The sequence below is a fragment of the Urocitellus parryii genome, chromosome 1 (assembly GCF_045843805.1).
Source record: "Urocitellus parryii isolate mUroPar1 chromosome 1, mUroPar1.hap1, whole genome shotgun sequence".
Classification (NCBI taxonomy): Eukaryota; Metazoa; Chordata; class Mammalia; order Rodentia; family Sciuridae; genus Urocitellus; species Urocitellus parryii.
Window position 1 is genome coordinate 199,814,339 of NC_135531.1, and position 15,724 is coordinate 199,830,062.

General features: G+C 35.6%; 1 protein-coding gene across 3 annotated transcripts in view; it reads right to left on the reverse strand.

The window, feature by feature from the left end:
* Qtman (queuosine-tRNA mannosyltransferase) overlaps positions 1-15,724 on the reverse strand; it is a 361,215-nt gene that overhangs the window by 55,323 nt on the left and 290,168 nt on the right. For all 3 annotated transcript variants that reach the window (XM_077802465.1, XM_077802464.1, XM_026389045.2), the window contains one exon: positions 12,518-12,868. In XM_077802465.1, the coding sequence (XP_077658591.1) occupies positions 12,518-12,868 (351 nt within the window). The remainder of the gene's footprint in view (positions 1-12,517; positions 12,869-15,724) is intronic.

Consider the following 15,724-nt stretch of genomic DNA (forward strand, 5'->3'; position numbering starts at 1 on the left):
GATATTGACAGTGTGGGTGCTTGATGTAAGAGCTTAAAAAAAATTCCATCCAGGTTTAGTAATACTCTAACAATCATAAAAATGTGAAGGGACATTTGGTAGCCTTTTATAGACTTCATTTACAAGGCAGATGCTGCTCCTTAGAAGTGTTTGCTCTGTAGTTTAATTCCATTTTTCTGTACAGTATGTACTTGTTTTGGGTAGGCTGAAAATGAAGACGAAAAAAGACTACTTTATTTAGCTGTTTCATTTCTTTTCTTTTTCTAGATGAGTTAAGAAAAAAATTGATTTTAACCAATAAGAGAAGTGGGTAAAAGCAACAGTCTCTGTGAGCTAACAAAGTACTCTGTATTATTTACTAATAATAATAGTCAATGTTTCTTTATGAGGTGCTTATTCTCTGCCAGGAACTGTGCTAACTCATTTACATGTTTCATCTTCTTTAATCCTCAGAAAAATCCTATAATGTAGATAACATGGTTTCCATCACACAAAGAAGAAAACTGAAGTTTAGAGAGCAGGTATCCTGTCTGCAGGCACAAACTTGGTAATTCACAGCCAGGACTTAGATAGAGACCAGATACTACTGTGCTGTGAGTGTAAGTAAGCCTCAACTGCTGCCCACAGAATTAGTAAAAATTTAATGTTTAAAACCAGGAAGCTTAAAATGCAATTCATGAGGTTTAAAATCTGATATATGTTAAAAATTCTTTAAAGGAGTTGAACATATTCATGCTGATAAGTCAGAAGTTTCTATATTCAGCCCTGACTGCTCATCTGAATGACAGACTTGTATGTGAGCTTCCAACTTAAAATCACTTGCAAATCTAAAAGATATCTCTAATTTAATATGTCTAAATGCAAACTTTTAAAACCTTTTCCTCCCCAAGGGCTTCCTAACTCAGTGAATAGCACTTTCATTTACTTACTTAGGTCAAAATCTGCAAAATAGATCCTGATCACTTCTTAAGTTTTTTACTGCTACTACCCACTACTACTACCATGTGTGTTTGCACTACTATAGCTTTCTGCATCCATTACATTCACAACATTAAATGGATATAAAAAACATGTAGGAACCATGAAAGTGCTAGACAGGCTTAGATTAGAAGGGCAATTTTCTTCTATGGGGTCATCCAAAGTTCTAAGCCAAGGTGGCACTGTCATCCTCAAGAAGCGATTCTATGACTGTCCAGCCAGAAGGGAAGAGGAGCCTGGGAGAATGTGGGTGGGACATTTTTATGGATTCGGCCTGGCAGTGGCCTCCATCACTTCTGGCTATAGGTCCAGTCAGGTCACCCTATACAGTACAGGCTGAAATACATGGTCACACTGTATTCCCAAGGCGGGGCGGGGGGGACAAAAAAAAAAAAAGGAATGTTGGGCAACAGCTCATGATCTTTTCCGTACTTCATTTTTTCTAGAACTCTGGCTCCTGGGAAGTGATTCTGAAGTTGGAGAAGCCATTTCTCCTTTAAAAATGTTTTTGGTAAAACCAAGGAATGAACATGCTAGATGAAGAGGGGCAGTAGTATAAGGATCCTATATAATTTCAGAGTGAAAATGCTCTACTGAAAGCAGCAGCCTTGAGAAGTGACACCTAGAAAAGTGAGTTTATGTTCAATCAGAAGATAAGTGGCTATATATATATATATATATATATATATATATATATACCAACAGGTTTTATACAGTAGCATTTCCTGAAGAAGTTGAGCACCTGGTTTCACTTATGAATTGCAAAATGATTTTTGGTGAGTGAAAAATAATCCATTGAATCAGAGACAGCTGATAAAGGTGAGTCATACATTTCTTTTGGTGCAGAAGAAGATGACATGAGTTCTACACTAAGTTTTTGGGACTCAATCAATTATCCTTCAGTTAATAAGATGAGTTTACAGCATGTGAGTGGGAGAGAAGAGTATTATGATGATTTTGGTTTTTCAGTTGGAAAGGCATAGTGTTTTAGGGAATAAAATTAGGAAAAGCACCTTGTTGCTTTTGTCTGTGTCCACATAGAAAGTTCTAGAAACGAAAGAATTGATAAGATGTGGTTTCAATGGAGACAGTACAGTAATGAAGATAAAATAGGATTCTGGGCAATAAATCTTTTTCTACTCTATAAATACCCCCATTTCAACATAAAGGCTCTTTAAAGAAATAAGAAAACAAAGCTTTCAGAAGGGACTTGATACATTATTTATGAACTTATCAAGTAAAAAAACACCCACTCAGACATTTTAATAAAAACTTTCAACTAATGTATCTAATTTTATTGGTATTTTAAAAAGCCAATTATGAACTAGAAAGTTATTGTTTGTTAAACTGCTACACGGCTTTCTGCAAATAGAATGTTTACAAACCACTTGGAGTCACTTTTCTAAAGTTTCAGTTTCTGAAGGTCAAATAGCTATGTAACTGCTTAATAAAGAAGCAAAGAAGTACCTCTAAACATCTCTCAGCTCTGATGGGCTTATATTCTGCTCCTTAGGTGAGGTATTAGCAAAGCTTATTTATTTTCATTTCCAAGGCTTTTATTTGCTCATTCCCTTGTGGTAAAGCTGATTTCCATGATGATTCCCTTCTTAATTTTAATACCCTTTTTACTCATCATATAGACATAAGAATTTTCCATAAAATAATGAAATCCTTGCAAAGGAAATGAAGACAACTCAGAGAGTAAAGTAAACTAGCTCTTTTTTCAATTAATTGATCCACTGACATGTGCATATAAGATTTTTTTTAAACCTAGGAAAATAAGGTTAATTAACATAAAAAAGCCTCACTCGTCTAGATGCTGAATTTTGTATTTTACCCATGCTGCCTTAAGTGCCTTGATTTCCCAGTAATGACCTAGTTCTCCTAATGAGGAACATTAACCCCTGGCTGTAGCTGTCCAGGACTTAATTGTCAACTGCAGCTGAAATAGGGGAGTTTGCCGATCAGCAGGTATGCGGTATATTAACTCATGTCATTTCAACCCCTAATAAATAAATCTGTTGCTAAGGCAACAGGAAGATCAGCTCTATCAGTATTCTCCCCTCCCAGTAACCAGCTTCCCCCCGCCTCTTTGGGAGGAAACTGCCTTTCACACTAAGCTTAGTAAAAAAGAAGGAAATTAACTACATGTAACCATAATTAGAAGTAACATCATTTCTCATCTTAGAAACATATCTAAATTAATGAAAAAGGACAGCAAAGACAGAAATGCTTTTGACTAAGATCACGATAAATTATTTCCTTCAACAGGAGATAGGCACTATGAGGGATACATCTGAGTAAGAACAAATCTCAAACATTTCGCCTCTTTGTGTTTCTGAATTTTCCCCTCTTTTGTTTAACCAACAAATGATGCTAGCCCGAATAGTGCTGAAATAGCTAATTAGCTGCATACCCAATAAAGATGATACGAAGGAAAAAGAAAACCTTACATAATTTATAATAGTGATTGCTATTTTACCTTGGAATTCTTTGGTGTCATTGACTGATTTTAAAAAAAGAAAAATCTGGTCATCGAACCTTAGACTGGGTAGCCTATAAAAACCATAGAATCCCATTCACTTGAGATTTTAAGTAAGAGTTTAAAGAGTGATGTCAATAGATTGCTTTAAAATTATTTAACATCTGCATTATGATGAAGAAGTAGGTGAAAAAATAATCTACAGAGGGCTGGGATATGATATAGCTCAGTTGGTATAATGCCTCACATGCACAAGGTCCTGCGTTCAATCCTCAGCACCAGGAAAAAAAAAAATCTACAGGGATCTTCCCTTCTGAATTTATTTTTTCAATAATGGAAATTACTTTGGTTTTAACCAGTTTGAGCCTTTCTCCCTTTCAAATACTTCTGTCCTTCTGTTAAAATGAATTGTCTGATTTTCACAAAGAACGATTTGTAGTTGCAACTGCTATTTTAAAGGCATTTTATAAAGAACTAAAAAGAACCATAGGTTTTCTAAAAAAGCAATGCTGATCACATGACCACTTCCACCTGTAATTTTGGAAATTTAACCCCTTTATGTTTCTATTGTCCTCAGCTGGACTCATTGAACAGGTGATAATCAACCACCCTGTAACTCATCATTGTTAATATTAAGTAACATTGACAAATTATCTCCACATGCCAGGTAGTCTGGCTAGATGCTACTGAAACCTGCTCCCTGTCCAAATAAAATAAAAATGTTTTTGCCTCTATCCTAGAGGACCTTCGGACCTAAAACAACTGACATCATTTAAAACAAGAAATGCGTATGGCTAGGAGGCATGTGGAAAGTGCAAACTCTGTTACATGTTTATGGGGCGCACTGGACAGCACAGTGCCCTTGCTGCATGGAAACTCACAGTCAGGGGATTCACACATCACTGGAATTTAAATAAGGGCAGATGTATGAGGAAGAAAAAAATGTTTCAGGAAATCTCTACAGAAATGTAAGAGTAACAGCCACCATGCAAAGATAGAAAATAACCACGAAGGGCCGGGGGTGGTAGTGGATGCCTGTAGTCCCAGCAACTTAGGAGTTTGAGACAGGAGGATCATAAGTTTAAAGCCACCCTCAGCAACTTAGTGAGGCCCTAAGCAACTTAGTGAGACCCTTTCTCAAAATAAAAAAATAAAATAAAATAAAAAGAGCTGGGCATTGGGAATGTAGCTCAGTGGTGAAGTGTCCCTGGATCAAATCTCCAGTACAAAAATGAAAAAGAGCAACAGGAGGGACATTAGTCCTGAGAGGAAAGAGTGGGTTAATTATAGAAAGGTCAACTGGGATGGTGTGGAGAAAAGCTAAACAGAGAAATCCATTTTAACATACACACATTAAATGTACGGGACATGAATATGTGTAACAAATAAATAAATGACATACCCATCCATCCATATATCTACACACCCAGTTAGAAGTGACTATCTACTTCTAACTCATCTGCCCCTCATCTGTGATATTAAGTCTGGTAAAATAATATGATCAAAAGAACGTTGTCAGAAAAGAGACAGGGGTCGTAATGGTTGAAAATGATTGTCATAAGCATATTAAATTCAAATACCTTCTTTTGCAGTAATTGTTTATGAAGGTAGTCAAGATTAGAGAATGTTTTAAACATCACAGTCAAGAAAGGTAACAAGAGCTTTAGTTTATGATATTCTAGAGATAACAGTCTCATGACAGGTAGAAGTTGCTTATGACATAGTGTGCTAGTGTTAAAAACACCTCAAGAGGCAGTGAGAACCTAAATGTTGAATGTGTATTTATTTTTTTATATGTTCAATTATTTGGAAAATGACAAGAAACCCAAAAGTGCTATAGTGGAAATTATAAATGGTATTTGGGTAAGGCTATTTAAAAAAAAAATTGGCTATGAATTTTTTTAGTACTTATTTTCCTAAAACTTAGTCAAAATTCTATAAGAGTCCCATAAATTCATTTAATAGTGCTACTTTAGAGGACAAAATAAACTAGTAGATCATACAGCACCTGGTTAATTTGAGTTGGGTATTTGATTACATTTTTTTTTCAAAGATTCTAGTACAGTTCTCTAGAGAGCATTTTGTTTTTCAAATGCCAGAGCTCATTTGTAATTCTTTATGTACAAAATCAAACAAATGAGCAAACAAACAAAACTTTCCCAAAGAACTCTAGGCAAGAGAATATAACTGAAGAAAACTGATTGAACTGGGAATGATTATAATCAATTAGAATCTGATTATTCATGTGAACTTTGACCAATTGATGGTTAAAAAGAGAACTGGTTAGATGATCCCTTTCAAAGAGCTCTTAGACTCTATGCCTAGTAAATCTCAAAACTAGCCACTTTATATTAAAAGTGGCTAGAGGGCAGCGATTATTTACATGAAAGTTTATGTAACTGTGAAAATGGCTTGTGCTCCTAAAAAAAAAAAATCTATGGAATCATCTTTATTTAGAGGTCGGAACAAGTAAGATGGATGTGCACAGGTCTTTAGTGGCATGCACTGAAAGGCAGGTAGCCAGACCAATGACCATTGTTCCCAGAACTATGATTCTGTGAGGACCATTATTTTTCTTTCAGATAAACAGATTTATACAAAACACTAAAATAGAGCACAGAATATTAGTGTACAAATACTAGCACTTTGACTTTCTGTTCCTGTCTTGGCATGGCACCTGAAGACTGATATCCAAAATTATTCAATCCGAAATTATTCTATTATAAGCAAATAACCAGTAAAACCTGTAAGAGTTGACTACCCATCAATTTTTCTTATGGTATCTTGGCAATGAGAAGACCAAGGTAACTTTGCTTTGACCTTAAAAACAGATTCCAACCATTTAACATGCATCTTTGCAGAAGGCAGTCATCATTCTTTTTTTTTTTTTCCACCAAAGTGTATTTTTAAACCTCAGTGAGTCAAAGAATGAAAAAAGGCAATTTGTTTAACTACCAAGCATTAAAGCACAATTTTCCATTTTATATCACTTATTTTTAGTTAGAAAGTTTCTAAAAATATAGATGTCAGATTCTTTCAATATTAAGGTACATGTTTCTCTCCAGTGACTCACCTAAGTGTGTTCAAATCTGTTTTTATTTCTCAATGACTGGACTCTGTCCTTTCTAAATTTATATTCTTAACTGTAATCAACTTCACATAAATCAATTTATCAACATTATTTGGAAAATGCTGCAAACACCATAGAGATCATAAAAAGTCATTCAACTTAAAGTGAAAAGCTCTGACAATTTCCCCATAGTCCAAGTGAAGAGGTCATGGTAGAACTCCTAAATGTAGTTACTCTAGTAATTTCAAAATCCTTAACATGCCACATAGCCCATTCCTTTCTAATCTTTCTTAACCAGAATACACACCTCCATAGGGGCCATTCACAGGGTTTTCAGGACCAGAACAGAATTTTCGAGATCATAGATCTCTACCCTGTGGTTTTCTAACTACCTAACCCACATAAAAGCTAATTCTGTTTGGTCTGAGAAAGTTTTCTTATATATGATGATGGCTTGTTTGCAACCAACTGCTAAATAAAAAACTGAAATACAATATAATATTTTAACATTCAGAAAATGAAATATTTAGTCTCTAGCACTAAAAATTAGGCACTTCCAATGGCGAGTGACAGCCATATTTATTTTTTTAAAATACATCTTTTTAGTTGTCAATGGACCTTTATTTTATTTATTTATATGTGGTGCTGAGAATCGAATTCAGTGCCTCACATATACTAGGCAAGCACTCTACACTGAGCCACAACCTCAGCCCCCATATTTGTATGTATGTGACTATCAATCACATGTGATATTGGTTTGCAAAGAGTAGTCTAATACTAAGATGTAATTTGCCCTTTTCATTGTTTTGACACATGCCCTGAGAGTGCAAAAGTATTGATGGGTAAAACTCCAGTAGTCTCAGCACAATTAAAGGCAATGGCAGCAAACTGAACTAGAAGACACAGGATTCTTCAATACCTGAACCCTCTGTAAAAGAGAAAAAAAGAAAGGGAACACATCTGTTTCACTTAAGAATGTCCTTGAAGAAGTGGGAAAAATTATTAATTTCATAAAATTCAACCTTTTGTTAGATGTCTTTTAATAGTCTCTGTGATAAAATTTGAAATACATATAATGCACTTTTACTGTACACCAAGATACAATATGTGCTCTCCTGAGGAAAAGTATTGTATAATTGTTGGTACTCTGAGTTAAACTACTGGCCTTTTCCATGAAATACTGAGTTTAATTGAAAGAACTAAAACTATGTTAATCACACTAGAAAATTTGGCAGACATTTTCTCAAATATGAACAATGTGAATCTATTACTACTTCAAGTAAAACAACTAATATATTTGCTGTAATTATAAATTCAAGCTTCTAAGTGACCATTAGAATTTTTGAAAAATTGTATCTACACTATGAGCTTAATAGATTCCCAAGACTCAAAAATGTCTCTTATGAGACATTTTTGGTGATGTTAACAAATGTGAGTTTTTGAAACTGTATAATGAATTGTGTTAACATTCGAAAGATCTGCATTATTGAGGAAGCCTATATTCTTTGAATGACCAATGCATGATGCCACAAAATCCATTCAAACTGCAAGTAGCAGAGCATGAAGAACTCATTGCGTGGTCTCAGACTCCACATTGTGACTAACCTTTTCTTGTGTCATTTCAAAGAAGAATATCAACAGTACAAGAATAGGTCATTAAAACATTCTCTTTTCCAAAGACATCTTGTTGAGAGGAGGATTTCTCCATAAATTTCAAAACAACATATTACAATAGATTTAATACCTAAAGAGATGGAAGAATTCGATTATCTTCCACTTAGGCATTAGATTTACATAAATGTATGATAAGATCACTCTTTGCAGTATTAGATTTTGATTTGGAAAACAGCTATTTTCATAAAAATTCACTTTTTACATTACCATGTACTTAGTTGATTATTGTTTTTTTTAAAAAAATGATTTAATGTAGATTTAAGAATTTTTTCCTAATATTAATTCCTAATACAGTGAATATTAATAGTTACAATACCAATAACAAGAACCCTTAGGTGTCCCACCAAGTTTTAGAAGTGTGAGGAGGGTCTTGAGATGAAAATGTTTTGAGAACAAGGGCAATGAGCTTTTGATGCCTTCTAAGCTTGTGTTCTCTGTCCCTCCAGCAGTGTGTCTCTGTGACCATTTCAGTTCAGAGAACATTTACATAAAGGTTGGAAACCACTGCAATGTTATAGTGTTTGTGTAACATTTGGAAAGAAAATAGTTAAAAAATAAGTACTGCAAATTGCAGTGGAGTTTTTACAGGTCTTTCCCTATAAGTCATTTCTATTAAGCGTGCTTTGCTGTAGATGTTTAGAACAAAACATTAAAGACTGGGTAGAAAGGAGAAAACAAATTACTCTGCAGAGAACCCAGCAACTCTGCTAAAATGCTGTCAGTTATTTATCTACTGTCAGCAGAGGTTGCACACTATAATCCTTGACAAGCTCAGATTCAGAAAGACTGAAGAGAGGGGGCAAGCCTTGCATTTAAGGGCCTGTTCTCATGCACAGACATTTTAACACAGATTTAAAGCCAGAATGTATCTTCTAGAAAATGTCACTTTTGATTTTGATACATATCCTAGCAAGGAGGCTCTACATTTGGTTGACTTAGTACAAGATATGTTAGAGGCTAACACTATATTTTAGGCCATTCATGATCCCAGTGTGGAACTAACACAATGAGGTCAGCATCACTTCATTTTTAGAGTTGGCTACCACAACTGTATGATATCATGGGCATATTTTTTATGATAAGGAGGAGGGTTTTATTTTTGTTTTGTTAGGCATTGGTAATGACAGGATCTTACAACCCTGTTGCCCTCTCCAGTGTCTATTTCTCCTTTATGTTTACAAGGGAAACAACCATTGATGCTTTCTCCTGCCCCCAAAACACCTTCTCTCTGGAAAATGTGCATGGCCAAGGCAAACTTGAAACAGACTGAAGACCTTCCTGCAGGCAACTTCAAGGAAAAGCCCCCTTCAAGCAGGTGAAATCACTTGGAGTACTGACAACAACATGAAAAACAGAAGGCTCAAACTCGTTCTTCTGCAGATGAGTCAAAACCTTGGTCCTTCCAGTGGAAACCCTGGTTTCCTTTAGAATACGATTCACATTGACTGGTCAGTGATATGATTTCTACCCATACAATCAGGGGTCTAAATAAATGTGTGCTTGTAGCTGGGGATGTTTGATGAATGCTGAACCAGAATCTTAATTTTCTAATTCATATTCACCAATTAAAAATAAACTGTATTTTTATGAGCAAATTTACATAAATCAGATGATAAGGCATCTACCACTAAAGGGTAGGAGTTCAGCTCCCAACATTTGCATATATTCTCCTAAAGAAAATATAGGCATTTTAGATTTTCATTGAAGAGTCTTGCTGCGCTGGAACTCTAATGGGCTTAGAACAGTAAATTTTGAAGAAACTGATTGCTACCCCTGTAGCTAGTAAATGTCTGCCTAGACCCAGTGGCATTTGAAAAAAGTGTTTTATCATAAAATTATCCCAGCAGAGTCCATTCTGCAAGATAACATCATCATCATCATCATCAGTACTCCATGCAGGACCCAACAGCTCTGGCACAATATTGCCAGTCATTTATCTGTTGTCAGCACAGGTTACACACTGTAATCCTTGACTGCCTCGGAATTAGAATGTCTTTGATGTCCCCACAAGAGTTTTTTGCCCGAAGGCTTTACCAATGCTCGGCGGCTCAGTGTTTATTCCTCGTAATCTTCCTCTCATCTCCAGGCTAGCAGTGACAGATGGTTATGGGCACACAATAGTATTAAGAGTTTGATATTTTTTTTATGCTGTGCTCTCTGTACAACAAATAGCTATCAGACGCGGGCCAGAGAGCTGACATGGCTCGCTTAGGTAATGGCAAACAAACAGCTCGGGTTGATGCTTTCTGTCATTTCCCCTCCTAACCCTGCTTGTTTTCATTGTATACTCTCAAAGGTAAACTATATTAACCTTATAGACTGTTATTAAAAAGATATATCTATATGAGCATAAAGTGCTTTTCTTTTCTCTTTTTCTTACTCTTTTGATTATGAAAGTAATACTGCTGACATATTGAACAAATATCGAATGTCAACATAAATTTTTAGTGTGTGATAATATCCCCCTTCATATAGCTGTGTGTCAGGCGGGAACCCGCGGATGATGCATAGCAGTAAATAACCCAAACAAAATTAGTTCTCTTGTCAGCTTCTACCTTGTATGTCCCCAGGCATCAGTAAAATTGACTGCACGCTAGATTTTCAAAATTAGCCCTAATGTTAGCTATGTGTCTGGCAACCTCCAAGTTTCCAATGTTCTACTATATTACCCGTAAGGATGAATGTGTTACTTTTATATTTTGGCATTTACTCTTGCTGATGCGGCTTTTTTCCCTCTTCTCCAAATTAAAAATAATTTAGCTTTAACAATAAGAATGTGCACAAACATAATGCTGCATCTCTTTAAGCAACTAACTTTAGGCAATTAAATTAAATTAAAGCAAAAATATACAAAGGAAGAGAGGGAATTATTCAATTTAATATTGTTAATTTTATTAACATAGCTCTGTCTTATTTTGTGCAAAGTATTGAATAACATGGTTCTCTCACTCTTTCCTCTATATTGCTGTTTTGTAAAAGCAGTCTAGAAATGATTTAATCTAGCATTTTTTATGATAATCCAGAACCAAACTTTTTAGAACTGATTTTCTTGCAATAAATATTCTTTTCAGAGACAACTAAAGATTGGTGTAATAAAAGAACAGGCTGTTCTGAAGGGAGTGAACGAGGTCATGCATTTTACCTTGAAACAGGTTAATCTCATCCACACCCAGTGCATTTTAAACTAACACAAAAGAATACAGAACACTGTTACATTCTAAGTAAAATATGATTTCCAAATAAACGTTATTCCCTTAGAGGGGGTATGCGGGAAGTGTGATGAGGAAAAAACAAATCCAAAAACTCATTCCACATCAACTTTCAATGCCTAAATTTTATGTTCATACATTTAGAATCAAAGACAAAAATCCCTTTAGGTACCAGATGCTGCAGATCAACCGGGAGAGCTTCTGGAGTTTTAATGTGCTGGAAGTCAAATCCTCGGCAAAGGCGCTTTGGCCGGCCGGTGTGCTGTGCTTATTAATTCACCTGCAAACAGTTGCTCTCAGAAAATCGGACCTAATGATCAGCCCAGCAACGCTGCAATAAAGAGACCATAATCTGTGGGGGAAGAGAACTCTAATCAGGCCACACGCAGATTAAACTAACTGGGAGGAATAAAAACTAGATTAAAATGTTCATGCCTAATACCAGAAGATTATCAGGACATTTTACCTCCTTAAATCCTAATTTATAGAAGCCATGGTTAAGTTTATGAGTTTATATTTGGTGGGATTATATGTTGCAGTTGATTTTCCTCTGTTTAGAAAAGATTCGGAAAGACAGTATTTTGCTTAGCAAAATACAGAAGCATTTGGAAGAAAGGAAACTGTTTCAAGTGTACTGATTTATTATGACAAGTAAAACAAAGCCATCCAGTTGAAACTGGTCAAAGTAGTGGTAAATAATGGAAATTGTTCTTGTCTTAACAGTAATACTGCTTTATCAATGTATACAAATGAAACAGTGCTGTGACAACGTTGCGTGTGGGTTTATATAAAATGGTATCCTATTCTTATATGTTGATACTTTGAAACTTCTTGAACAAAATTCAATTTCCTAGAAGTGTCTGGCTACTATTGTTAATTGAGCAAATCATTGCAAACAATTGTCTGTAATTCAAATTTAATCTAAACACACAATCATTAATGTAAAGATCTTGAGTAGTAGCATGTTGCCACTATATTACTAGTACTACTATGTTAAAATGATTTTTCTAAAGGTATAAAGTCAACGAATTAATAAATTAATCATCAAAATATATATTCTATTACTAGTTCTACAACTTACTAAATTGGCATGTCTTGACTTACCATCTATGAGGCCAAACAATGTGGAGTGGTCTCTGCTGATCATCAATTCCTCGCAGAGTGTCACAGGTATTAAGAGTCAGATTTTGTTCATTTTCCCCACAATGAGAGCTTGAATCATCAGACCAGTTGGATTGTCTCAAGTCTGGCTCTTGCATCGATGAGTCATCCAGGTTTTCTTGTACAGTATCAAAGTCAAAGTGTTCATTATACTCTGAATTAAAATTCTCCAGCAAATTCTCAGAATCTCCTTGCTCCTGTTGGGAAGGACAGGCCATGGATGGAGCAGAATCGCCATTTCCTTTAAGGCTGAGCATCCTCTTTAAATGGGTTATTTTGTGCTTGGGCATGAATCTGTTACAAAAAGGGAATGCAATATGCTTTTAGTGAAAAAAAAAAAAAAGTAAGATTTGTCCCTTACCTTCCTGTAAGGACATGATGATTATGTATAAAACTGAAAAAGATAAAACCAATATAAAAAAAATTTTCTAGAAAAAGAGCAACAAGTATGTGCTACCAAGAAAAGAATCAAAGGTTTCAAATTGAACTAGACTGTATTTGAATGGTTTCCAAAGAGTTTCTGCGGCTATGAAACCTACACTGCCCATACATAAAATACAAGATCACAGAGACTGTTACTCCTCCGTCACTCATCTTTCTGGATTTTCATTTTTTGTCTTCCAGTCACCACATAGCTCAGCACTGGGTTTCAACTTGCTTGTTCATTGTCCTACATAAATGTTGGAAACTTCCTTGGTTAACTCTCGCCATTTCTGCTCACATTACTGTTCTGTATTCTTTACCACCTATGAGGCCAGACATTGTGCAGTGCTTGTACAGTAATATTGTTGTATTACGGTAATACTATTGTTGTACAGTAAATACTATTAAACTGACCCTGGCTGATATTTCTTGAAGTATATTCTAATATCTTTTCCATTTTCATTTCTCCTGCATCCCTCCAGAATGCTTTGTCTGGATTCAGAGTTCAATATCTGCTTATTGATAAAAGAATGTAAATAAAATGAAATCTTAAAAATTCTACTATAGCCTAAAATCTGTGAGTCATACATAACAAATACAGGATCTACCTCAAAGGGGTCTCCATAAAATGAGGAATAAACCAAGAATGCATGAACAGAGTTGAAGAGAGATATGTGAATACCCAACTAACCTATGTTGGAACACACGAGATGCACAATGGACACTTCATTTTTTTTTTTTTTTAACCTGAGGGGAACAGGAGATTCATCCTGAGTTGGGGGTCAGTAAAAGATTAAAAGGGATTTGACTGAAGGATTTTGCAAATTGGGGAAGTTCTGGATTGAGGGACCAGAGGGATTAAAGGAAATTATGTGCAGGCACATAACTGTTCTGGGAATAATAGGCAACCTAAAAAGAATGGGCTGGAAGCCTGGGGTGGTAGGCCAGGTCAGGCAACCCAGGGCCCCCTCAGGTCCATGTGGAGATTGCTTCTCTTGGGTTGCTAAGTGACGTCAAGGAGAATATGTGCATTTAGCAGCCAGGTCAGAAAGAAAAACCATAAAAAGAGACTAATAAGCAACATTTGGAAGAGCTGCAAGAGAATTTGGGAGTTATTATCACACTGTGGAAATGAATCAAGAGCGTTCAAAGAATGTATAAAAAGGTGTGTGAGAACCCTGAAGCATACTCCAGCAAGAATTCTGTCCCAGATCATGTGGCTACTCCAGGGGAGTCCCTGTGGAGTGGCACTGGCTAAAACCCTTCAAGAGATTAGGGTTTTTGTATGAAAGAGAGTCAGAGAAAGGGAATAAGGCAAGAAGGGTGGGGATGCAAAGGTGAACTTTTTAAAATGGGATAGGAGAACTTAGGGATATTCACTTTGGGGACATCTCTAGGGAAGGAAGCTTTTCTCTTCTGGGGAAGAGAAAGAAAAGCCTTGCAAGATGGAAGTAGAAAAATGTAATGTTTGTGGTTAATGGTATGTATGGGGAAATGTGGGGTCTTGTAAAAGAATAAACCTAGCTTTCTTGAAAGCTGGAAAAGAGAAAAATGATGCAAAGAAAGAAAGAAAGTTTCAGTTGGAAGATGTGGAAAGTCAGGAGTGTCATTAAAGCCCTGGGTCAGGTGTTCACTTGAATTAAGGTGAATACAGGTAGAAATAGGGTTGAAGATGCCAACTGAGATCAGTTACTGTGTTTATGAGGAGAGGGTGTTAACTAGGCTGAAAGGACTGCTGATGGGTAAGACTAGGGAACAGTGTAGAATCAGGTGAGGTGGACACAAAGTCATTGGCTGCATGTAGTATGCTATGTACATTCCAGATTCAGAAAGCTTGCCTAGGAGTTTCTACACTTGTTTTATAAAACACTTTTAACATCTATTCTGATTTCAAATAGTTGGAGAAAAAATCATCTAAATATATACAAACCCTCAGCAATAGATGCTTGTATACAAATAAATAAAATATAAAATGGCACTAATCTTAAATATGCCATAATAAAATAATAAACTCTTGATTTAAAATGGGAAGAATATTGGATGTGGGGCTGCATGCTCATAGTCCTAGATACTTGGGAGGCTGAGTCAAGAGGATCCCTTGAGCCTAGGAATTTGAAGCTAATCTAGGCAATATAGTGAGACCTGGACTTAATAAAAAAATAAAAATTAAAAATAAAATGGACATTTACAGATTGCAGTTTTTGATATCACAGGTCCAAAATTATTACAGGAGATTTCTTTCTGAAATAAATTAAAAATACTGAAAATATGGAGGGGGGCCTAAAGAACTAAAAAAAAACAACTTCCCCAAGTTCTAATTGATTACCACAGTAAACTTTAAAAAAATGACAATGACAACACCTTCACCTTCTGCCAAACAAACAGGACAAATGGTAAGAGAAGAAACATTTGTACATACCTGGAAAACAATGTGAAACAAGCAAAGTAACCTATTTGTTTGTTAGATAAAGAATGCCAAGCAAGCTTAAAATGGATTTTTAACAGAATTACAAAGTTAGTCCATAAGGATTCACAATGAAGAAAAAAAAATCAATGGGCAGTGAGACAACATATCTTCATTTTAGAAAGCAGTACCATGACCCATCATACAAATCCATTTGTATTGGACAGCATATAAGCAAAACTGCAAATTAAAAGAGACTGGGGATTGGCTGAAGGGTTGTAAACAATGGAAACTGAGGACTGACAGGGAATCTAGCTGTGGGC